The sequence below is a fragment of the Brienomyrus brachyistius genome, chromosome 7 (genome assembly GCF_023856365.1).
Source record: "Brienomyrus brachyistius isolate T26 chromosome 7, BBRACH_0.4, whole genome shotgun sequence".
Lineage (NCBI taxonomy): Eukaryota > Metazoa > Chordata > Actinopteri > Osteoglossiformes > Mormyridae > Brienomyrus > Brienomyrus brachyistius.
Genome location: NC_064539.1, coordinates 31,596,916 through 31,622,280, shown reverse-complemented (window position 1 = coordinate 31,622,280; position 25,365 = coordinate 31,596,916). Strand labels below are relative to the sequence as shown.

The 25,365-nt window shown below is 51.8% G+C and overlaps 1 protein-coding gene across 16 annotated transcripts in view; it reads left to right on the top strand.

Annotated features, from left to right (window-relative positions):
* LOC125746333 (skin secretory protein xP2-like) overlaps positions 1-25,365 on the top strand; it is a 41,724-nt gene that overhangs the window by 13,840 nt on the left and 2,519 nt on the right. Inside the window, exons 1-2 of one of the 16 annotated variants that reach the window (XM_049020227.1) lie at positions 767-837; positions 13,977-14,040. The exons of 5 other annotated variants lie outside the window; for them this stretch is intronic. In XM_049020227.1, coding sequence (XP_048876184.1) covers positions 13,986-14,040 — 55 coding nt within the window. In that variant the 5' untranslated portion in view covers positions 767-837; positions 13,977-13,985. Of the gene's footprint in view, positions 1-766; positions 898-7,408; positions 7,477-13,972; positions 14,041-20,936; positions 21,124-25,365 lie in introns of those variants that run through there. 10 more of the 16 variants (XM_049020231.1, XM_049020221.1, XM_049020225.1 and 7 more) reach the window with 10 other exon arrangements.

The following is a 25,365-nucleotide window of genomic DNA, read 5'->3' as shown; positions in this document are numbered from 1 at the left end:
CCACTCTCCGGTGCGTCTTCTCCCGATGCCTCGTCCGGTGTTTCTTCTGTCCTTTCCCTGGTGCGCCTTTTTCCGGTCACGCCTCCGGGTCTCTGCTGTCCACTCCCTGGTGCGCCTTTTTCCGGTCTCTCCTCCGGGTCTGCTGTCCTAACTTCCAGGGTGCCTTTTCTGTAATGCGATCGTCCCCCTTCACTTTCCCAACCAATCCCAACCATTGTTCCAGCGCCGCAATTGTCAAGGCAATTAATTAGTCCCGCGATCCCGGCTGACGTACCAAAGGCACAAGGATATAAACAAAACCCACATGCCTATAATACCCACGTGACAGCAGGACTAATCGTTGCAATCCCGTTTCTTTTCCCCAAATTGTGCAACACCACAACCTAGCAACTGCTACGCATACTTGCATAAATAAAAATCTTAATATTGACCTGATACTGATGATGAAGCACATCAGAGTGCCTCATATACATCTTAGTTCAGACTCCGCCAATTTATACCGGGCGGCTCATCATTAACACTTATAAAATGCATCAAAACAGCAATTTTCCGCTTTAGAAGGCACATACACAATACTGTCGTATTAAACAAACAAACTGCTTATTCAAAATCAACATTAAAATACATGGCAGAGAATCCATCAATACAATTAACCCCAAATGGTTTTAAATGATTTTAATTAGCGTCGATGTTTATTTAACACGGTTAACAGCTGCTTTCAACAAAAACGAAGTAATTCCGCGGCGCAGACAGCGTACAAAAAGCAGCGTAGTCTGTGTTTCTGAATTACTTTGGTTGGCTATCTGTGTTCCTGGTTGGGTGGTTGGTTAGTTAGTTGTGAAATGGAAACGGTTTCAGTATGGGTTTTATTTCTTTTGGGGCTATTTTTTCATGGTGGTAAGTTATCCTTTAAGCACAGTTTTATTACTTTCTTGTAGTCCTATCTGACGTGTACTTCTCATACTATGGACAAGCCTGTTCTCTTTCTCTCTCCCCAGGCCTCTTGAGTACTGTTGAACAGAATGCAGCCCAGCTAGCCCTGGACGAGGGCGCCAACTCCACGCTAGCCCTGGACGAGGGCGCCAACTCCACGCTAGCCCTGGACGAGGGCGCCAACTCCACGCTAGCCCTGGACGAGGGCGCCAACTCCACGCTAGCCCTGGACGAGGGCGCCAACTCCACGCTAGCCCTGGACGAGGGCGCCAACTCCACGCTAGCCCTGGACGAGGGCGCCAACTCCACGCTAGCCCTGGACGAGGGCGCCAACTCCACGCTAGCCCTGGACGAGGGCGCCAACTCCACGCTAGCCCTGGACGAGGGCGCCAACTCCACGCTAGCCCTGGACGAGGGCGCCAACTCCACGCTAGCCCTGGACGAGGGCGCCAACTCCACGCTAGCCCTGGACGAGGGCGCCAACTCCACGCTAGCCCTGGACGAGGGCGCCAACTCCACGCTAGCCCTGGACGAGGGCGCCAACTCCACGCTAGCCCTGGACGAGGGCGCCAACTCCACGCTAGCCCTGGACGAGGGCGCCAACTCCACGCTAGCCCTGGACGAGGGCGCCAACTCCACGCTAGCCCTGGACGAGGGCGCCAACTCCACGCTAGCCCTGGACGAGGGCGCCAACTCCACGCTAGCCCTGGACGAGGGCGCCAACTTGCTGTCGGCTTTTCAGCCTTAATAGACGCTTGTAGTCTGACTTGAGGAAGCTTAATTGACTGTCTTCCAGGTTAATCTAGCTGCAAGCTGATGATCAAACCATTTTAACCTTGGAGCTGCTTGGCTTTTCTGTGATTAAACTGAATCCCCTGATTCCTTTGCTCCCTGATCTCATGTTTTTGGTGTAATGTTTCCAAGACCACATGCATCACATCTAGTCCATCCATAGTTGGTAATGGATCTGTGATACTGTACTGAGTTCTTCAGCTTGGTGTTGCTGCAGTTCTTGGTTCCATGGATGACCACCTTCTGCCTGTCCAGCTCTGGTGGCCTGCTTCCTACCCAGGAGGCAGGATCGACCTTGGCACCAGCAGATGTAAACTGCAAGACTAGAGCTTTTCTTTCATATTTGGCAGATCCCTGTGTGGTCCAGGTATGCATTACATTGTGGAGACAATGTCCCTGCAGTCAAACCTTTGACATTGAGACCTGTAGTCTGTACAAGGGGGAATTCAATTTTATAAAACTGACTGCAATGAAGTCTCTTGGCATTTTTGTGTGTGTGGTTACTTATGGTTAAACTTGGAATTGGGTCTTCCCCAAAGGACTAGTCTCCACGAAGATGTCTGAGGTCGAGTCCCCATTTCACACAGAGGCCTGAACAAGCTGCTTCCCCCTAAACACAAGGTGAACTGAGTTGGAATTACAATGGGGTCTCCACGGGTGGTACTGCCATCAGGCCCAAGTGTGTGGTGATGCTCTCAGCATTAGATTCATTTAAATCACAGGCATGTCTGGCTTCATAAATATACAGATTAAGAAATGCTGCTTTTCCAGCTCAGCTCTGCTACCCAGAAAGTCCTGCAATGCCTCACGCCCAAAACCCTCATCTCCTTTGTTACATCGCTTGACGTTTAGTAGAGGTGGGCGTGTGCACAGTCCCACAACAGTGAGGAACCGGTGCAAGGTATTAAAAAATGGTATGTACTGCAAAGTAGTAGGAAATACTAGGCACAAACATGAAAAATTAACTACTGTTGGATGCTGTGGCAGTGGTGGAAATAGATGACAGTAAATGTTTATTGACCAGAATACCAATCAGCTTGACAGGCTCTAAGACCCCCCCATAACCCTAAATAAGAGAAGCGGTTACAGAAAGTGGATGGATGAATCTGTCAGCTTTGATATTTCTCCAGTAGATTATTTGAAATGAGGAGGCTTTTGGCTTTGGATCTGGATTAGAGAAGTCGAGGTGTGGAATCCTCTGCTTGAGGGGTGATGGTGATGGACACTGCCAGATGTCCAGTCATGTGAAGCTTTGCCACGTTCATGACATACATGTTCAATGTGATGTTGCTCCTCAGAGTCTCTGATGGTCAGTCCTTTTAACGTCTCTGGTGTCACCAACAGAAGCTTCCAACAGGATGACTACAGAAGGGGGAGTGTCCTTCACTCTGCGAGGTTCAGCAGTCAGCAAGCCTTGGACACACTTCTGGAGCCTGGTCCACATGGGACCATTTCTGTGGATTTCAGGAGAGTCACCTCACAGCTAGAAAAGGCTAGTTACTCTAAACCACTGAAACCCCACTCTTATGGCGTCCCCTCTGTCCCCGTCACGCCCTAGGTGTCCCCTCTGTCCCTGTCACCCCCAAGGCGTCCCCTCTGTCCCTGTCACCCCCAAGATGTCCCCTCTGTCCCTGTCACGCTCATTGTGTCCCCTCTGTCCCCATCACCCCCAAGGCGTCCCCTTTGTCCCTGTCAGGCTCATCTTGTCCCCTCTGTCCCTGTCACCCCCAAGGCGTCCCCTTTGTCCCTGTCACGCTCATTGTGTCCCCTCTGTCCCCATCACCCCAAAGGCGTCCCCTTTGTCCCTGTCACCCCCAAGTCCCTCTGTCCCTGTCACCCTCATGGTGTCCCCGTCACCCTCAAGGCGTCCCCTTTGTCCCTGTCAGCCCCAAGGCATCCCCTCTGTCCCTGTCACCCCCTAGGCGTCCCCTCTGTCCCTGTCACCCCCAAGATGTCCCCTCTGTCTCTGTCACCCCAAGACATCCCCTCTGTCCCTGTCACGCTCATTGTGTCCCCTCTGTCCCCATCACCCCCAAGGCGTCCCCTTTGTCCCTGTCACATTCATTGTGTCCCCTCTGTCCCTGTCATGCTCATTGTGTCCCCACTGTCCCCATCACCCCCAAGGCGTCCCCTCTGTCCCTGTCACGCTCATTGTGTCCCCTCTGTCCCCATCACCGCAAGGGCGTCCCCTTTGTCCCTGTCACCCCCAAGTCCCTCTGTCCCTGTCACGCTCATTGTGTCCCCTCTGTCCCTTTCACCCTTATGGTGTCCCCGTCACCCTCAAGGCGTCCCCTCTGTCCCTGTCACCCCCAAGATGTCCCCTCTGTCTCTGTCACCCCAAGACATCCCCTCTGTCCCTGTCACGCTCATTGTGTCCCCTCTGTCCCCATCACCCCCAAGGCGTCCCCTTTGTCCCTGTCACCCCCAAGTCCCTCTGTCCCTGTCACGCTCATTGTGTCCCCTCTGTCCCTTTCACCCTCATGGTGTCCCCGTCACCCTCAAGGCGTCCCCTCTGTCCCTGTCACCCCCAAGATGTCCCCTCTGTCTCTGTCACCCCAAGACATCCCCTCTGTCCCTGTCACGCTCATTGTGTCCCCTCTGTCCCCGTCACCCTCAAGGTGTCCATTCACCCTCACAGCTGCTCCACACCCCCCCCCCACCCCCAGAGGAGAGAGGGAGTACAGCAGCCAGCTTAATGACACGGGGGATCAGGGCACTGGTGTCCACTGAGCTGGTCCCGCTTGTGGAAGATTCTGCATTCAGTTAGCAAGAAGATGCAAGCATCACTCTGGGTAACGGGGGACCATGCTGTGGATATTTTAGAAAATGGACATAGGGTGCACTATACAATACTTCTGATTAGCATATTGAGTTTTTGACGTGCACACAAATATTCAATTACACACAGCATAACATAGTTATGTAGGCGGCTGGAGAAAATCCCCCCCATGGAATCAAGTGGATGATGACACTCTGCAATAGCACTCTGCTTGCATTCAGACCAACAGTGCCCATATTCTCCAATACCAGAATTTCACAGTTAATTTTATCCTACTTTGTGGAACACACCCCTTCCCCTCCCCCTCTGTTCTTAACATAACCTTCTAAGTGGATATTAATACGAGTACAAGTAAACCATAATTATTCATTATTTAAGCAATTTAGTTCCTTGGAAATTACAGTCATCACGCAGTGTGATAGGCCAGAAATTAGGCAAGTTCTTTATGTGTGGTGAAATTATCTAACACATGATATCCACCACAAACCAGTATGGGAAATAAACCGTCATGGAATATGAATAACGTTTCAGGGGGACAAATAACGTTTCAGGGGGAGTTGAATTTCTTTATAATCTCTGCCATCACCAGTGGCGTAGCCATACTCCGTGTCCCCCGTGACGAAAATGGGGATTTTTTTTTGTATGTGAAATTCATAAATATTTACGTTTATGACCTGTGTTCCCCATCATCGTGACATCCCGTGAATCGTTCAAACGCATCCTGCGCTCATTAATAGAAGTCTACTTACTTAATCATACATCTTGTGACAGTTATTAACATGCAGCTGAAGTCACTTTTCGTGTGCGTTAACTCCTAAATTGCTTCCGTGCCGTTTCGGAGTTGTTGCAAACGACAATACTGAGCGATTAATCGGGTGGCAATTACTGCAATTGTTCCCGTGTACTGCAAGGAATTAAAAATCGCGCAGCAAATAGACCACCAGATTGTTGTATTTTCGATTTCAACATCATTCTTAAGTTCACTTTTCAGCAATTAAAAATAAAATCACAGTAATCACAATGAATTAGTTAAAATGTCCGCGGTTATGCACAATTTAAAATATATATAGTATATTCTGGGAAAAAAACTGTTCTTAAGAAAATAGGTTGAGCCTTGCTGCAATTGGGTGCACTGAGGACTATGAGGCGAAAGGCTGGATGCGCGCAGGACTACCCCCTCCCAGTCGAAAATTCCTGGATACGCTTCGGCCACCACCCAATAGTGTGCAATATAATGAGCACCATGAGAGCATTAAAATATGTCACTTAATCTATGCTACTGACATTCGTGAATGGACCCATTTTTTGGGTGAAGCCCTCACGTTACACATCATAATCAGTCAATCACCATCCCAACCTCGTAGCAGTGTTACCATAGGGCACCAGGACCCTCCAATTTGGTTCCAACTGGTTGTGCTGGTATGAGTTGCTCCACAGACACCCAAACACCCAAGGGTTGGTATTTCACCAATTTATTTTACAACAAGAGTAAAAACACACTTTAAAACGCTAAGGCTAGCCGATGGCATACAAAAACGTCATAAAAATTTAGTCCGTTCAGGGCCCACTATCGGATCAGCGGGGCCAGGCGATGTCCGTGCAACAGATGATCCCCACAAGCCCGGTTCCGTCCGCCCCAGCCTATAAGGGTGACACAAACACAAGGCGGGCAAACAGATTCTACCACAGCACGACCCACAATCGCCGTATAGGGATACCGAGAGTATCGCGACAAAGGCACACTACCGCACCGCAATAATCACACACACAAATCGAAACACCCGTACACACCCACTACAAACGACACCATATCACGGTATCCACTACAGGGAGGATTGATAACCTGGTTTCGAACACCCGCCACTACATCAGCCTAAACCAGACCCCAGATCCGACGCCGACCCGATATTTGGCTCTGTCCAAGCGAACAGAGTTCACTTAACTCGCTGCGGGGGGGGGGGAATGCCCAGTTACTCTCCCCCGCTCCGGCGTCCCAGCGACTCCTTCCCCGACAGAGCGTCTCGAGACGCGATCGCCACTCGGGGTGCTCCGCTCTCCAGTATCGGCTCCCCTGTCCACTCTCCGGTGCGTCTTCTCCCGATGCCTCGTCCGGTGTTTCTTCTGTCCTTTCCCTGGTGCGCCTTTTTCCGGTCACGCCTCCGGGTCTCTGCTGTCCACTCCCTGGTGCGCCTTTTTCCGGTCTCTCCTCCGGGTCTGCTGTCCTAACTTCCAGGGTGCCTTTTCTGTAATGCGATCGTCCCCCTTCACTTTCCCAACCAATCCCAACCATTGTTCCAGCGCCGCAATTGTCAAGGCAATTAATTAGTCCCGCGATCCCGGCTGACGTACCAAAGGCACAAGGATATAAACAAAACCCACATGCCTATAATACCCACGTGACAGCAGGACTAATCGTTGCAATCCCGTTTCTTTTCCCCAAATTGTGCAACACCACAACCTAGCAACTGCTACGCATACTTGCATAAATAAAAATCTTAATATTGACCTGATACTGATGATGAAGCACATCAGAGTGCCTCATATACATCTTAGTTCAGACTCCGCCAATTTATACCGGGCGGCTCATCATTAACACTTATAAAATGCATCAAAACAGCAATTTTCCGCTTTAGAAGGCACATACACAATACTGTCGTATTAAACAAACAAACTGCTTATTCAAAATCAACATTAAAATACATGGCAGAGAATCCATCAATACAATTAACCCCAAATGGTTTTAAATGATTTTAATTAGCGTCGATGTTTATTTAACACGGTTAACAGCTGCCTTCAACAAAAACGAAGTAATTCCGCGGCGCAGACAGCGTACAAAAAGCAGCGTAGTCTGTGTTTCTGAATTACTTTGGTTGGCTATCTGTGTTCCTGGTTGGGTGGTTGGTTAGTTAGTTGTGAAATGGAAACGGTTTCAGTATGGGTTTTATTTCTTTTGGGGCTATTTTTTCATGGTGGTAAGTTATCCTTTAAGCACAGTTTTATTACTTTCTTGTAGTCCTATCTGACGTGTACTTCTCATACTATGGACAAGCCTGTTCTCTTTCTCTCTCCCCAGGCCTCTTGAGTACTGTTGAACAGAATGCAGCCCAGCTAGCCCTGGACGAGGGCGCCAACTCCACGCTAGCCCTGGACGAGGGCGCCAACTCCACGCTAGCCCTGGACGAGGGCGCCAACTCCACGCTAGCCCTGGACGAGGGCGCCAACTCCACGCTAGCCCTGGACGAGGGCGCCAACTCCACGCTAGCCCTGGACGAGGGCGCCAACTCCACGCTAGCCCTGGACGAGGGCGCCAACTCCACGCTAGCCCTGGACGAGGGCGCCAACTCCACGCTAGCCCTGGACGAGGGCGCCAACTCCACGCTAGCCCTGGACGAGGGCGCCAACTCCACGCTAGCCCTGGACGAGGGCGCCAACTCCACGCTAGCCCTGGACGAGGGCGCCAACTCCACGCTAGCCCTGGACGAGGGCGCCAACTCCACGCTAGCCCTGGACGAGGGCGCCAACTCCACGCTAGCCCTGGACGAGGGCGCCAACTCCACGCTAGCCCTGGACGAGGGCGCCAACTCCACGCTAGCCCTGGACGAGGGCGCCAACTCCACGCTAGCCCTGGACGAGGGCGCCAACTCCACGCTAGCCCTGGACGAGGGCGCCAACTCCACGCTAGCCCTGGACGAGGGCGCCAACTCCACGCTAGCCCTGGACGAGGGCGCCAACTCCACGCTAGCCCTGGACGAGGGCGCCAACTCCACGCTAGCCCTGGACGAGGGCGCCAACTCCACGCTAGCCCTGGACGAGGGCGCCAACTCCACGCTAGCCCTGGACGAGGGCGCCAACTCCACGCTAGCCCTGGACGAGGGCGCCAACTCCACGCTAGCCCTGGACGAGGGCGCCAACTCCACGCTAGCCCTGGACGAGGGCGCCAACTCCACGCTAGCCCTGGACGAGGGCGCCAACTCCACGCTAGCCCTGGACGAGGGCGCCAACTCCACGCTAGCCCTGGACGAGGGCGCCAACTCCACGCTAGCCCTGGACGAGGGCGCCAACTTGCTGTCGGCTTTTCAGCCTTAATAGACGCTTGTAGTCTGACTTGAGGAAGCTTAATTGACTGTCTTCCAGGTTAATCTAGCTGCAAGCTGATGATCAAACCATTTTAACCTTGGAGCTGCTTGGCTTTTCTGTGATTAAACTGAATCCCCTGATTCCTTTGCTCCCTGATCTCATGTTTTTGGTGTAATGTTTCCAAGACCACATGCATCACATCTAGTCCATCCATAGTTGGTAATGGATCTGTGATACTGTACTGAGTTCTTCAGCTTGGTGTTGCTGCAGTTCTTGGTTCCATGGATGACCACCTTCTGCCTGTCCAGCTCTGGTGGCCTGCTTCCTACCCAGGAGGCAGGATCGACCTTGGCACCAGCAGATGTAAACTGCAAGACTAGAGCTTTTCTTTCATATTTGGCAGATCCCTGTGTGGTCCAGGTATGCATTACATTGTGGAGACAATGTCCCTGCAGTCAAACCTTTGACATTGAGACCTGTAGTCTGTACAAGGGGGAATTCAATTTTATAAAACTGACTGCAATGAAGTCTCTTGGCATTTTTGTGTGTGTGGTTACTTATGGTTAAACTTGGAATTGGGTCTTCCCCAAAGGACTAGTCTCCACGAAGATGTCTGAGGTCGAGTCCCCATTTCACACAGAGGCCTGAACAAGCTGCTTCCCCCTAAACACAAGGTGAACTGAGTTGGAATTACAATGGGGTCTCCACGGGTGGTACTGCCATCAGGCCCAAGTGTGTGGTGATGCTCTCAGCATTAGATTCATTTAAATCACAGGCATGTCTGGCTTCATAAATATACAGATTAAGAAATGCTGCTTTTCCAGCTCAGCTCTGCTACCCAGAAAGTCCTGCAATGCCTCACGCCCAAAACCCTCATCTCCTTTGTTACATCGCTTGACGTTTAGTAGAGGTGGGCGTGTGCACAGTCCCACAACAGTGAGGAACCGGTGCAAGGTATTAAAAAATGGTATGTACTGCAAAGTAGTAGGAAATACTAGGCACAAACATGAAAAATTAACTACTGTTGGATGCTGTGGCAGTGGTGGAAATAGATGACAGTAAATGTTTATTGACCAGAATACCAATCAGCTTGACAGGCTCTAAGACCCCCCCATAACCCTAAATAAGAGAAGCGGTTACAGAAAGTGGATGGATGAATCTGTCAGCTTTGATATTTCTCCAGTAGATTATTTGAAATGAGGAGGCTTTTGGCTTTGGATCTGGATTAGAGAAGTCGAGGTGTGGAATCCTCTGCTTGAGGGGTGATGGTGATGGACACTGCCAGATGTCCAGTCATGTGAAGCTTTGCCACGTTCATGACATACATGTTCAATGTGATGTTGCTCCTCAGAGTCTCTGATGGTCAGTCCTTTTAACGTCTCTGGTGTCACCAACAGAAGCTTCCAACAGGATGACTACAGAAGGGGGAGTGTCCTTCACTCTGCGAGGTTCAGCAGTCAGCAAGCCTTGGACACACTTCTGGAGCCTGGTCCACATGGGACCATTTCTGTGGATTTCAGGAGAGTCACCTCACAGCTAGAAAAGGCTAGTTACTCTAAACCACTGAAACCCCACTCTTATGGCGTCCCCTCTGTCCCCGTCACGCCCTAGGTGTCCCCTCTGTCCCTGTCACCCCCAAGGCGTCCCCTCTGTCCCTGTCACCCCCAAGATGTCCCCTCTGTCCCTGTCACGCTCATTGTGTCCCCTCTGTCCCCATCACCCCCAAGGCGTCCCCTTTGTCCCTGTCAGGCTCATCTTGTCCCCTCTGTCCCTGTCACCCCCAAGGCGTCCCCTTTGTCCCTGTCACGCTCATTGTGTCCCCTCTGTCCCCATCACCCCAAAGGCGTCCCCTTTGTCCCTGTCACCCCCAAGTCCCTCTGTCCCTGTCACCCTCATGGTGTCCCCGTCACCCTCAAGGCGTCCCCTTTGTCCCTGTCAGCCCCAAGGCATCCCCTCTGTCCCTGTCACCCCCTAGGCGTCCCCTCTGTCCCTGTCACCCCCAAGATGTCCCCTCTGTCTCTGTCACCCCAAGACATCCCCTCTGTCCCTGTCACGCTCATTGTGTCCCCTCTGTCCCCATCACCCCCAAGGCGTCCCCTTTGTCCCTGTCACATTCATTGTGTCCCCTCTGTCCCTGTCATGCTCATTGTGTCCCCACTGTCCCCATCACCCCCAAGGCGTCCCCTCTGTCCCTGTCACGCTCATTGTGTCCCCTCTGTCCCCATCACCGCAAGGGCGTCCCCTTTGTCCCTGTCACCCCCAAGTCCCTCTGTCCCTGTCACGCTCATTGTGTCCCCTCTGTCCCTTTCACCCTTATGGTGTCCCCGTCACCCTCAAGGCGTCCCCTCTGTCCCTGTCACCCCCAAGATGTCCCCTCTGTCTCTGTCACCCCAAGACATCCCCTCTGTCCCTGTCACGCTCATTGTGTCCCCTCTGTCCCCATCACCCCCAAGGCGTCCCCTTTGTCCCTGTCACCCCCAAGTCCCTCTGTCCCTGTCACGCTCATTGTGTCCCCTCTGTCCCTTTCACCCTCATGGTGTCCCCGTCACCCTCAAGGCGTCCCCTCTGTCCCTGTCACCCCCAAGATGTCCCCTCTGTCTCTGTCACCCCAAGACATCCCCTCTGTCCCTGTCACGCTCATTGTGTCCCCTCTGTCCCCGTCACCCTCAAGGTGTCCATTCACCCTCACAGCTGCTCCACACCCCCCCCCCACCCCCAGAGGAGAGAGGGAGTACAGCAGCCAGCTTAATGACACGGGGGATCAGGGCACTGGTGTCCACTGAGCTGGTCCCGCTTGTGGAAGATTCTGCATTCAGTTAGCAAGAAGATGCAAGCATCACTCTGGGTAACGGGGGACCATGCTGTGGATATTTTAGAAAATGGACATAGGGTGCACTATACAATACTTCTGATTAGCATATTGAGTTTTTGACGTGCACACAAATATTCAATTACACACAGCATAACATAGTTATGTAGGCGGCTGGAGAAAATCCCCCCCATGGAATCAAGTGGATGATGACACTCTGCAATAGCACTCTGCTTGCATTCAGACCAACAGTGCCCATATTCTCCAATACCAGAATTTCACAGTTAATTTTATCCTACTTTGTGGAACACACCCCTTCCCCTCCCCCTCTGTTCTTAACATAACCTTCTAAGTGGATATTAATACGAGTACAAGTAAACCATAATTATTCATTATTTAAGCAATTTAGTTCCTTGGAAACTACAGTCATCACGCAGTGTGATAGGCCAGAAATTAGGCAAGTTCTTTATGTGTGGTGAAATTATCTAACACATGATATCCACCACAAACCAGTATGGGAAATAAACCGTCATGGAATATGAATAACGTTTCAGGGGGACAAATAACGTTTCAGGGGGAGTTGAATTTCTTTATAATCTCTGCCATCACCAGTGGCGTAGCCATACTCCGTGTCCCCCGTGACGAAAATGGGGATTTTTTTTTGTATGTGAAATTCATAAATATTTACGTTTATGACCTGTGTTCCCCATCATCGTGACATCCCGTGAATCGTTCAAACGCATCCTGCGCTCATTAATAGAAGTCTACTTACTTAATCATACATCTTGTGACAGTTATTAACATGCAGCTGAAGTCACTTTTCGTGTGCGTTAACTCCTAAATTGCTTCCGTGCCGTTTCGGAGTTGTTGCAAACGACAATACTGAGCGATTAATCGGGTGGCAATTACTGCAATTGTTCCCGTGTACTGCAAGGAATTAAAAATCGCGCAGCAAATAGACCACCAGTTTGTTGCATTTTCGATTTCAACATCATTCTTAAGTTCACTTTTCAGCAATTAAAAATAAAATCACAGTAATCACAATGAATTAGTTAAAATGTCCGCGGTTATGCACAATCATTTAAAATATATATAGTATATTCTGGGAAAAAAACTGTTCTTAAGAAAATAGGTTGAGCCTTGCTGCAATTGGGTGCACTGAGGACTATGAGGCGAAAGGCTGGATGCGCGCAGGACTACCCCCTCCCAGTCGAAAATTCCTGGATACGCTTCGGCCACCACCCAATAGTGTGCAATATAATGAGCACCATGAGAGCATTAAAAATATGTCACTTAATCTATGCTACTGACATTCGTGAATGGACCCATTTTTTGGGTGAAGCCCTCACGTTACACATCATAATCAGTCAATCACCATCCCAACCTCGTAGCAGGACTAATCGTTGCAATCCCGTTTCTTTTCCCCAAATTGTGCAACACCACAACCTAGCAACTGCTACGCATTACTTGCCATAAATAAAAATCTTAATATTGACCTGATACTGATGATGAAGCACATCAGAGCGCCTCATATACATCTTAGTATATGACTACTTTGACTACTGCAACTCGCTTCTAGCGGGTTTACCACTGAGCGCCATCCGTCCCCTCCAACTGATTCAGAATGCAGCTGCTCGTCTTGTTTTCAACGTTCCCAAGTTCTCCCACACCACTCCTTTGCTGCGCTCCCTCCACTGGCTTCCTGTAGCTGCCCGCATCAGATTCAAAACACTGATGCTCGTATACAAAGCCAAAAATTCTCTGGCACCATCCTACCTAAAGGACCTCATCACACCCCGCACTGCACCACGATCTCTCCGATCCTCCAGCACTGCTCGACTGGTCCCACCTCCCCTCAAGGCACAAGGAAGACACACATCTCGGCTCTTCTCTGTCCTGGCACCTAATTGGTGGAATGAACTCCCCCTTGATGTCCGAACAGCTGAATCCTTGAATGTCTTCAAGCGACGACTCAAAACATTCCTTTTTCAGAAATACCTGACGTAGTACTTCTGTATTCTTACTCTGCTCTTTTTCTGGTGTGTGTGTTTAAATAAAAAAAATAAAATAAAATTTCTGCACTTTCTCAACGGAGTTTTCAGACAGATGGTATTCATAGCCTGGGTCCTTATTGAGCTAGCATCGGAAATTCATCGCAGAGTCTCAAAGCACTTATGTAAGTCGCTCTGGCTAAGGGCGTCTGCCAAATACTGTAAATGTAAATGTAAATCTTAGTTCACGAACAGACTCCGCCAATTTACACCGGGCGGCTCATCATTAACACTTGATGCATTTTATAAAACAGCAATTTTCCGCTTTACTGTCGTTAACACTGTCGTATTAAACAAACAAACTGCTTATTCAAAATCAACATTAAAATACATGGCAGAGAATCCATCAATACAATTAACCCCAAATCGTTTCAAATGATTTTAATTAGCGTCGATGTTTATTTAACACGGTTAACAGCTGCCTTCAACAGAAACGAAGTGATTCCGCGGCGCTGACAGCGTACAAAAAGCAGCGTAGTCTGTGTTTCTGAATTACTTTGGTTGGCTATCTGTGTTCCTGGTTGGTTGGTTAGTTAGTTGTGAAATGGAAACGGTTTCAGTATGGGTTTTATTTCTTTTGGGGCTATTTTTTCATGGTGGTAAGTTATCCTTTAAGCACAGTTTTATTACTTTCTTGTAGTCCTATCTGACGTGTGTACTTCTCATAGTATGGACAAGCCTGTTCTCTTTCTCTCTCTCCCCAGGCCTCTTGAGTACTGTTGAGCAGAAAGCAGCCCAGCTAGCCCTGGACGAGGGCGCCAACTCCACGCTAGCCCTGGACGAGGGCGCCAACTCCACGCTAGCCCTGGACGAGGGCGCCAACTCCACGCTAGCCCTGGACGAGGGCGCCAACTCCACGCTAGCCCTGGACGAGGGCGCCAACTCCACGCTAGCCCTGGACGAGGGCGCCAACTCCACGCTAGCCCTGGACGAGGGCGCCAACTCCACGCTAGCCCTGGACGAGGGCGCCAACTCCACGCTAGCCCTGGACGAGGGCGCCAACTCCACGCTAGCCCTGGACGAGGGCGCCAACTCCACGCTAGCCCTGGACGAGGGCGCCAACTCCACGCTAGCCCTGGACGAGGGCGCCAACTCCACGCTAGCCCTGGACGAGGGCGCCAACTCCACGCTAGCCCTGGACGAGGGCGCCAACTCCACGCTAGCCCTGGACGAGGGCGCCAACTCCACGCTAGCCCTGGACGAGGGCGCCAACTCCACGCTAGCCCTGGACGAGGGCGCCAACTCCACGCTAGCCCTGGACGAGGGCGCCAACTCCACGCTAGCCCTGGACGAGGGCGCCAACTCCACGCTAGCCCTGGACGAGGGCGCCAACTCCACGCTAGCCCTGGACGAGGGCGCCAACTCCACGCTAGCCCTGGACGAGGGCGCCAACTCCACGCTAGCCCTGGACGAGGGCGCCAACTCCACGCTAGCCCTGGACGAGGGCGCCAACTCCACGCTAGCCCTGGACGAGGGCGCCAACTCCACGCTAGCCCTGGACGAGGGCGCCAACTCCACGCTAGCCCTGGACGAGGGCGCCAACTCCACGCTAGCCCTGGACGAGGGCGCCAACTCCACGCTAGCCCTGGACGAGGGCGCCAACTCCACGCTAGCCCTGGACGAGGGCGCCAACTCCACGCTAGCCCTGGACGAGGGCGCCAACTCCACGCTAGCCCTGGACGAGGGCGCCAACTCCACGCTAGCCCTGGACGAGGGCGCCAACTCCACGCTAGCCCTGGACGAGGGCGCCAACTCCACGCTAGCCCTGGACGAGGGCGCCAACTCCACGCTAGCCCTGGACGAGGGCGCCAACTCCACGCTAGCCCTGGACGAGGGCGCCAACTCCACGCTAGCCCTGGACGAGGGCGCCAACTCCACGCTAGCCCTGGACGAGGGCGCCAACTCCACGCTAGCCCTGGACGAGGGCGCCAACTCCACGCTAGCCCTGGACGAGGGCGCCAACTCCACGCTAGCCCTGGACGAGGGCGCCAACTCCACGCTAGCCCTGGACGAGGGCGCCAACTCCACGCTAGCCCTGGACGAGGGCGCCAACTCCACGCTAGCCCTGGACGAGGGCGCCAACTCCACGCTAGCCCTGGACGAGGGCGCCAACTCCACGCTAGCCCTGGACGAGGGCGCCAACTCCACGCTAGCCCTGGACGAGGGCGCCAACTCCACGCTAGCCCTGGACGAGGGCGCCAACTCCACGCTAGCCCTGGACGAGGGCGCCAACTCCACGCTAGCCCTGGACGAGGGCGCCAACTCCACGCTAGCCCTGGACGAGGGCGCCAACTCCACGCTAGCCCTGGACGAGGGCGCCAACTCCACGCTAGCCCTGGACGAGGGCGCCAACTCCACGCTAGCCCTGGACGAGGGCGCCAACTCGCTGTCGGCTTTTCAGCCTTAATAGACGCTTGTAGTCTGACTTCAGGAAGCTTAATTGACTGTCTTCCAGGTTAATCTAGCTGCAAGCTGATGATCAAACCATTTTAACCTTGGAGCTGCTTGGCTTTTCTGTGATTAAACTGAATCCCCTGATTCCTTTGCTCCCTGATCTCATGTTTTTGGTGTAATGTTTCCAAGACCACATGCATCACATCTAGTCCATCCATAGTTGGTAATGGATCTGTGATACTGTACTGAGTTCTTCAGCTTGGTGTTGCTGCAGTTCTTGGTTCCATGGATGACCACCTTCTGCCTGTCCAGCTCTGGTGGCCTGCTTCCTACCCAGGAGGCAGGATCGACCTTGGCACCAGCAGATGTAAACTGCAAGACTAGAGCTTTTCTTTCATATTTGGCAGATCCCTGTGTGGTCCAGGTATGCATTACATTGTGGAGACAATGTCCCTGCAGTCAAACCTTTGACATTGAGACCTGTAGTCTGTACAAGGGGGAATTCAATTTTATAAAACTGACTGCAATGAAGTCTCTTGGCATTTTTGTGTGTGTGGTTACTTATGGTTAAACTTGGAATTGGGTCTTCCCCAAAGGACTAGTCTCCACGAAGATGTCTGAGGTCGAGTCCCCATTTCACACAGAGGCCTGAACAAGCTGCTTCCCCCTAAACACAAGGTGAACTGAGTTGGAATTACAATGGGGTCTCCACGGGTGGTACTGCCATCAGGCCCAAGTGTGTGGTGATGCTCTCAGCATTAGATTCATTTAAATCACAGGCATGTCTGGCTTCATAAACATACAGATTAAGAAATGCTGCTTTTCCAGCTCAGCTCTGCTACCCAGAAAGTCCTGCAATGCCTCACGCCCAAAACCCTCATCTCCTTTGTTACATCGCTTGACGTTTAGTAGAGGTGGGCGTGTGCACAGTCCCACAACAGTGAGGAACCGGTGCAAGGTATTAAAAAATGGTATGTACTGCAAAGTAGTAGGAAATACTAGGCACAAACATGAAAAATCAACTACTGTTGGATGCTGTGGCAGTGGTGGAAATAGATGACAGTAAATGTTTATTGACCAGAGTACCAATCAGCTTGACAGGCTCTAAGACCCCCCCATAACCCTAAATAAGAGAAGCGGTTACAGAAAGTGGATGGATGAATCTGTCAGCTTTGATATTTCTCCAGTAGATTATTTGAAATGAGGAGGCTTTTGGCTTTGGATCTGGATTAGAGAAGTCGAGGTGTGGAATCCTCTGCTTGAGGGGTGATGGTGATGGACACTGCCAGATGTCCAGTCATGTGAAGCTTTGCCACGTTCATGACATACATGTTCAATGTGATGTTGCTCCTCAGAGTCTCTGATGGTCAGTCCTTTTAACGTCTCTGGTGTCACCAACAGAAGCTTCCAACAGGATGACTACAGAAGGGGGAGTGTCCTTCACTCTGCGAGGTTCAGCAGTCAGCAAGCCTTGGACACACTTCTGGAGCCTGGTCCACATGGGACCATTTCTGTGGATTTCAGGAGAAAGTCACCTCACAGCTAGAAAAGGCTAGTTACTCTAAACCACTGAAACCCCACTCTTATGGCGTCCCCTCTGTCCCCGTCACGCCCTAGGTGTCCCCTCTGTCCCTGTCACCCCCAAGGCGTCCCCTCTGTCCATGTCACCCCCAAGATGTCCCCTCTGTCCCTGTCACGCTCATTGTGTCCCCTCTGTCCCCATCACCCCCAAGGCGTCCCCTTTGTCCCTGTCAGGCTCATTTTGTCCCCTCTGTCCCTGTCACCCCCAAGGCGTCCCCTTTGTCCCTGTCACGCTCATTGTGTCCCCTCTGTCCCCATCACCCCAAAGGCGTCCCCTTTGTCCCTGTCACCCCCAAGTCCCTCTGTCCCTGTCACCCTCATGGTGTCCCCGTCACCCTCAAGGCGTCCCCTCTGTCCCTGTCACCCCCTAGGCGTCCCCTCTGTCCCTGTCACCCCCAAGGCGTCCCCTCTGTCCCTGTCACCCCCAAGACATCCCCTCTGTCCCTGTCACGCTCATTGTGTCCCCTCTGTCCCCATCACCCCCAAGGCGTCCCCTTTGTCCCTGTCACATTCATTGTGTCCCCTCTGTCCCTGTCATGCTCATTGTGTCCCCACTCTCCCCATCACCCCCAAGGCGTCCCCTCTGTCCCTGTCACGCTCAGTGTGTCCCCTCTGTCCCCATCACCGCAAGGGCGTCCCCTTTGTCCCTGTCACCCCCAAGTCCCTCTGTCCCTGTCACGCTCATTGTGTCCCCTCTGTCCCTTTCACCCTTATGGTGTCCCCGTCACCCTCAAGGCGTCCCCTCTGTCCCTGTCACCCCCAAGATGTCCCCTCTGTCTCTGTCACCCCAAGACATCCCCTCTGTCCCTGTCACGCTCATTGTGTCCCCTCTGTCCCCATCACTCCCAAGGCGTCCCCTTTGTCCCTGTCACATTCATTGTGTCCCCTCTGTCCCCGTCACCCTCAAGGTGTCCATTCACCCTCACAGCTGCTCCACACCCCCCCCCCACCCCCAGAGGAGAGAGGGAGTACAGCAGCCAGCTTAATGACACGGGGGATCAGGGCACTGGTGTCCACTGAGCTGGTCCCGCTTGTGGAAGATTCTGCATTCAGTTAGCAAGAAGATGCAAGCATCACTCTGGGTAACGGGGGACCATGCTGTGGATATTTTAGAAAATGGACATAGGGTGCACTATACAATACTTCTGATTAGCATATTGAGTTTTTGACGTGCACACAAATATTCAATTACACACAGCATAACATAGTTATGTAGGCGGCTGGAGAAAATCCCCCCCCCCCCCCATGGAATCAAGTGGATGATGACACTCTGCGATAGCACTCTGCTTGCATTCAGACCAACAGTGCCCATATTCTCCAATACCAGAATTTCACAGTTAATTTTATCCTACTTTGTGGAACACACCCCTTCCCCTCCCCCTCTGTTCTTAACATAACCTTCTAAGTGGATATTAATACGAGTACAAGTAAACCATAATTATTCATTATTTAAGCAATTTAGTTCCTTGGAAACTACAGTCATCACGCAGTGTGATAGGCCAGAAATTAGGCAAGTTCTTTATGTGTGGTGAAATTATCTAACACATGATATCCACCACAAACCAGTATGGGAAATAAACCGTCATGGAATATGAATAACGTTTCAGGGGGACAAATAACGTTTCAGGGGGAGTTGAATTTCTTTATAATCTCTGCCATCACCAGTGGCGTAGCCATACTCCGTGTCCCCCGTGACGAAAATGGGGATTTTTTTTTGTATGTGAAATTCATAAATATTTACGTTTATGACCTGTGTTCCCCATCATCGTGACATCCCGTGAATCGTTCAAACGCATCCTGCGCTCATTAATAGAAGTCTACTTACTTAATCATACATCTTGTGACAGTTATTAACATGCAGCTGAAGTCACTTTTCGTGTGCGTTAACTCCTAAATTGCTTCCGTGCCGTTTCGGAGTTGTTGCAAACGACAATACTGAGCGATTAATCGGGTGGCAATTACTGCAATTGTTCCCGTGTACTGCAAGGAATTAAAAATCGCGCAGCAAATAGACCACCAGTTTGTTGTATTTTCGATTTCAACATCATTCTTAAGTTCACTTTTCAGCAATTAAAAATAAAATCACAGTAATCACAATGAATTAGTTAAAATGTCCGCGGTTATGCACAATCATTTAAAATATATATAGTATATTCTGGGAAAAAAACTGTTCTTAAGAAAATAGGTTGAGCCTTGCTGCAATTGGGTGCACTGAGGACTATGAGGCGAAAGGCTGGATGCGCGCAGGACTACCCCCTCCCAGTCGAAAATTCCTGGATACGCTTCGGCCACCACCCAATAGTGTGCAATATAATGAGCACCATGAGAGCATTAAAAATATGTCACTTAATCTATGCTACTGACATTCGTGAATGGACCCATTTTTTGGGTGAAGCCCTCACGTTACACATCATAATCAGTCAATCACCATCCCAACCTCGTAGCAGGACTAATCGTTGCAATCCCGTTTCTTTTCCCCAAATTGTGCAACACCACAACCTAGCAACTGCTACGCATTACTTGCCATAAATAAAAATCTTAATATTGACCTGATACTGATGATGAAGCACATCAGAGCGCCTCATATACATCTTAGTATATGACTACTTTGACTACTGCAACTCGCTTCTAGCGGGTTTACCACTGAGCGCCATCCGTCCCCTCCAACTGATTCAGAATGCAGCTGCTCGTCTTGTTTTCAACGTTCCCAAGTTCTCCCACACCACTCCTTTGCTGCGCTCCCTCCACTGGCTTCCTGTAGCTGCCCGCATCAGATTCAAAACACTGATGCTCGTATACAAAGCCAAAAATTCTCTGGCACCATCCTACCTAAAGGACCTCATCACACCCCGCACTGCACCACGATCTCTCCGATCCTCCAGCACTGCTCGACTGGTCCCACCTCCCCTCAAGGCACAAGGAAGACACACATCTCGGCTCTTCTCTGTCCTGGCACCTAATTGGTGGAATGAACTCCCCCTTGATGTCCGAACAGCTGAATCCTTGAATGTCTTCAAGCGACGACTCAAAACATTCCTTTTTCAGAAATACCTGACGTAGTACTTCTGTATTCTTACTCTGCTCTTTTTCTGGTGTGTGTGTTTAAATAAAAAAAATAAAATAAAATTTCTGCACTTTCTCAACGGAGTTTTCAGACAGATGGTATTCATAGCCTGGGTCCTTATTGAGCTAGCATCGGAAATTCATCGCAGAGTCTCAAAGCACTTATGTAAGTCGCTCTGGCTAAGGGCGTCTGCCAAATACTGTAAATGTAAATGTAAATCTTAGTTCACGAACAGACTCCGCCAATTTACACCGGGCGGCTCATCATTAACACTTGATGCATTTTATAAAACAGCAATTTTCCGCTTTACTGTCGTTAACACTGTCGTATTAAACAAACAAACTGCTTATTCAAAATCAACATTAAAATACATGGCAGAGAATCCATCAATACAATTAACCCCAAATCGTTTCAAATGATTTTAATTAGCGTCGATGTTTATTTAACACGGTTAACAGCTGCCTTCAACAGAAACGAAGTGATTCCGCGGCGCTGACAGCGTACAAAAAGCAGCGTAGTCTGTGTTTCTGAATTACTTTGGTTGGCTATCTGTGTTCCTGGTTGGGTGGTTGGTTAGTTAGTTGTGAAATGGAAACGGTTTCAGTATGGGTTTTATTTCTTTTGGGGCTATTTTTTCATGGTGGTAAGTTATCCTTTAAGCACAGTTTTATTACTTTCTTGTAGTCCTATCTGATGTGTGTACTTCTCATAGTATGGACAAGCCTGTTCTCTTTCTCTCTCCCCAGGCCTCTTGAGTACTGTTGAGCAGAAAGCAGCCCAGCTAGCCCTGGACGAGGGCGCCAACTCCACGCTAGCCCTGGACGAGGGCGCCAACTCCACGCTAGCCCTGGACGAGGGCGCCAACTCCACGCTAGCCCTGGACGAGGGCGCCAACTCCACGCTAGCCCTGGACGAGGGCGCCAACTCCACGCTAGCCCTGGACGAGGGCGCCAACTCCACGCTAGCCCTGGACGAGGGCGCCAACTCCACGCTAGCCCTGGACGAGGGCGCCAACTCCACGCTAGCCCTGGACGAGGGCGCCAACTCCACGCTAGCCCTGGACGAGGGCGCCAACTCCACGCTAGCCCTGGACGAGGGCGCCAACTCCACGCTAGCCCTGGACGAGGGCGCCAACTCCACGCTAGCCCTGGACGAGGGCGCCAACTCCACGCTAGCCCTGGACGAGGGCGCCAACTCCACGCTAGCCCTGGACGAGGGCGCCAACTCCACGCTAGCCCTGGACGAGGGCGCCAACTCCACGCTAGCCCTGGACGAGGGCGCCAACTCCACGCTAGCCCTGGACGAGGGCGCCAACTCCACGCTAGCCCTGGACGAGGGCGCCAACTCCACGCTAGCCCTGGACGAGGGCGCCAACTCCACGCTAGCCCTGGACGAGGGCGCCAACTCCACGCTAGCCCTGGACGAGGGCGCCAACTCCACGCTAGCCCTGGACGAGGGCGCCAACTCCACGCTAGCCCTGGACGAGGGCGCCAACTCCACGCTAGCCCTGGACGAGGGCGCCAACTCCACGCTAGCCCTGGACGAGGGCGCCAACTCCACGCTAGCCCTGGACGAGGGCGCCAACTCCACGCTAGCCCTGGACGAGGGCGCCAACTCCACGCTAGCCCTGGACGAGGGCGCCAACTCCACGCTAGCCCTGGACGAGGGCGCCAACTCCACGCTAGCCCTGGACGAGGGCGCCAACTCCACGCTAGCCCTGGACGAGGGCGCCAACTCCACGCTAGCCCTGGACGAGGGCGCCAACTCCACGCTAGCCCTGGACGAGGGCGCCAACTCCACGCTAGCCCTGGACGAGGGCGCCAACTCCACGCTAGCCCTGGACGAGGGCGCCAACTCCACGCTAGCCCTGGACGAGGGCGCCAACTCCACGCTAGCCCTGGACGAGGGCGCCAACTCCACGCTAGCCCTGGACGAGGGCGCCAACTCGCTGTCGGCTTTTCAGCCTTAATAGACGCTTGTAGTCTGACTTCAGGAAGCTTAATTGACTGTCTTCCAGGTTAATCTAGCTGCAAGCTGATGATCAAACCATTTTAACCTTGGAGCTGCTTGGCTTTTCTGTGATTAAACTGAATCCCCTGATTCCTTTGCTCCCTGATCTCATGTTTTTGGTGTAATGTTTCCAAGACCACATGCATCACATCTAGTCCATCCGTAGTTGGTAATGGATCTGTGATACTGTACTGAGTTCTTCAGCTTGGTGTTGCTGCAGTTCTTGGTTCCATGGATGACCACCTTCTGCCTGTCCAGCTCTGGTGGCCTGCTTCCTACCCAGGAGGCAGGATCGACCTTGGCACCAGCAGATGTAAACTGCAAGACTAGAGCTTTTCTTTCATATTTGGCAGATCCCTGTGTGGTCCAGGTATGCATTACATTGTGGAGACAATGTCCCTGCAGTCAAACCTTTGACATTGAGACCTGTAGTCTGTACAAGGGGGAATTCAATTTTATAAAACTGACTGCAATGAAGTCTCTTGGCATTTTTGTGTGTGTGGTTACTTATGGTTAAACTTGGAATTGGGTCTTCCCCAAAGGACTAGTCTCCACGAAGATGTCTGAGGTCGAGTCCCCATTTCACACAGAGGCCTGAACAAGCTGCTTCCCCCTAAACACAAGGTGAACTGAGTTGGAATTACAATGGGGTCTCCACGGGTGGTACTGCCATCAGGCCCAAGAGTGTGGTGATGCTCTCAGCATTAGATTCATTTAAATCACAGGCATGTCTGGCTTCATAAATATACAGATTAAGAAATGCTGCTTTTCCAGCTCAGCTCTGCTACCCAGAAAGTCCTGCAATGCCTCACGCCCAAAACCCTCATCTCCTTTGTTACATCGCTTGACGTTTAGTAGAGGTGGGCGTGTGCACAGTCCCACAACAGTGAGGAACCGGTGCAAGGTATTAAAAAATGGTATGTACTGCAAAGTAGTAGGAAATACTAGGCACAAACATGAAAAATCAACTACTGTTGGATGCTGTGGCAGTGGTGGAAATAGATGACAGTAAATGTTTATTGACCAGAGTACCAATCAGCTTGACAGGCTCTAAGACCCCCCCATAACCCTAAATAAGAGAAGCGGTTACAGAAAGTGGATGGATGAATCTGTCAGCTTTGATATTTCTCCAGTAGATTATTTGAAATGAGGAGGCTTTTGGCTTTGGATCTGGATTAGAGAAGTCGAGGTGTGGAATCCTCTGCTTGAGGGGTGATGGTGATGGACACTGCCAGATGTCCAGTCATGTGAAGCTTTGCCACGTTCATGACATACATGTTCAATGTGATGTTGCTCCTCAGAGTCTCTGATGGTCAGTCCTTTTAACGTCTCTGGTGTCACCAACAGAAGCTTCCAACAGGATGACTACAGAAGGGGGAGTGTCCTTCACTCTGCGAGGTTCAGCAGTCAGCAAGCCTTGGACACACTTCTGGAGCCTGGTCCACATGGGACCATTTCTGTGGATTTCAGGAGAAAGTCACCTCACAGCTAGAAAAGGCTAGTTACTCTAAACCACTGAAACCCCACTCTTATGGCGTCCCCTCTGTCCCCGTCATGCCCTAGGTGTCCCCTCTGTCCCTGTCACCCCCAAGGCGTCCCCTCTGTCCCTGTCACCCCCAAGATGTCCCCTCTGTCCCTGTCACGCTCATTGTGTCCCCTCTGTCCCCATCACCCCCAAGGCGTCCCCTTTGTCCCTGTCAGGCTCATTTTGTCCCCTCTGTCCCTGTCACCCCCAAGGCGTCCCCTTTGTCCCTGTCACGCTCATTGTGTCCCCTCTGTCCCCATCACCCCAAAGGCGTCCCCTTTGTCCCTGTCACCCCCAAGTCCCTCTGTCCCTGTCACCCTCATGGTGTCCCCGTCACCCTCAAGGCGTCCCCTTTGTCCCTGTCAGCCCCAAGGCATCCCCTCTGTCCCTGTCACCCCCTAGGCGTCCCCTCTGTCCCTGTCACCCCCAAGATGTCCCCTCTGTCTCTGTCACCCCAAGACATCCCCTCTGTCCCTGTCACGCTCATTGTGTCCCCTCTGTCCCCATCACCCCCAAGGCGTCCCCTTTGTCCCTGTCACATTCATTGTGTCCCCTCTGTCCCTGTCATGCTCATTGTGTCCCCACTTTCCCCATCACCCCCAAGGCGTCCCCTCTGTCCCTGTCACGCTCATTGTGTCCCCTCTGTCCCCATCACCGCAAGGGCGTCCCCTTTGTCCCTGTCACCCCCAAGTCCCTCTGTCCCTGTCACGCTCATTGTGTCCCCTCTGTCCCTTTCACCCTTATGGTGTCCCCGTCACCCTCAAGGCGTCCCCTCTGTCCCTGTCACCCCCAAGATGTCCCCTCTGTCTCTGTCACCCCAAGACATCCCCTCTGTCCCTGTCACGCTCATTGTGTCCCCTTTGTCCCCATCACTCCCAAGGCGTCCCCTTTGTCCCTGTCACATTCATTGTGTCCCCTCTGTCCCCGTCACCCTCAAGGTGTCCATTCACCCTCACAGCTGCTCCACACCCCCCCCCCCCACCCCCAGAGGAGAGAGGGAGTACAGCAGCCAGCTTAATGACACGGGGGATCAGGGCACTGGTGTCCACTGAGCTGGTCCCGCTTGTGGAAGATTCTGCATTCAGTTAGCAAGAAGATGCAAGCATCACTCTGGGTAACGGGGGACCATGCTGTGGATATTTTAGAAAATGGACATAGGGTGCACTATACAATACTTCTGATTAGCATATTGAGTTTTTGACGTGCACACAAATATTCAATTACACACAGCATAACATAGTTATGTAGGCGGCTGGAGAAAATCCCCCCCCCCCCCCATGGAATCAAGTGGATGATGACACTCTGCGATAGCACTCTGCTTGCATTCAGACCAACAGTGCCCATATTCTC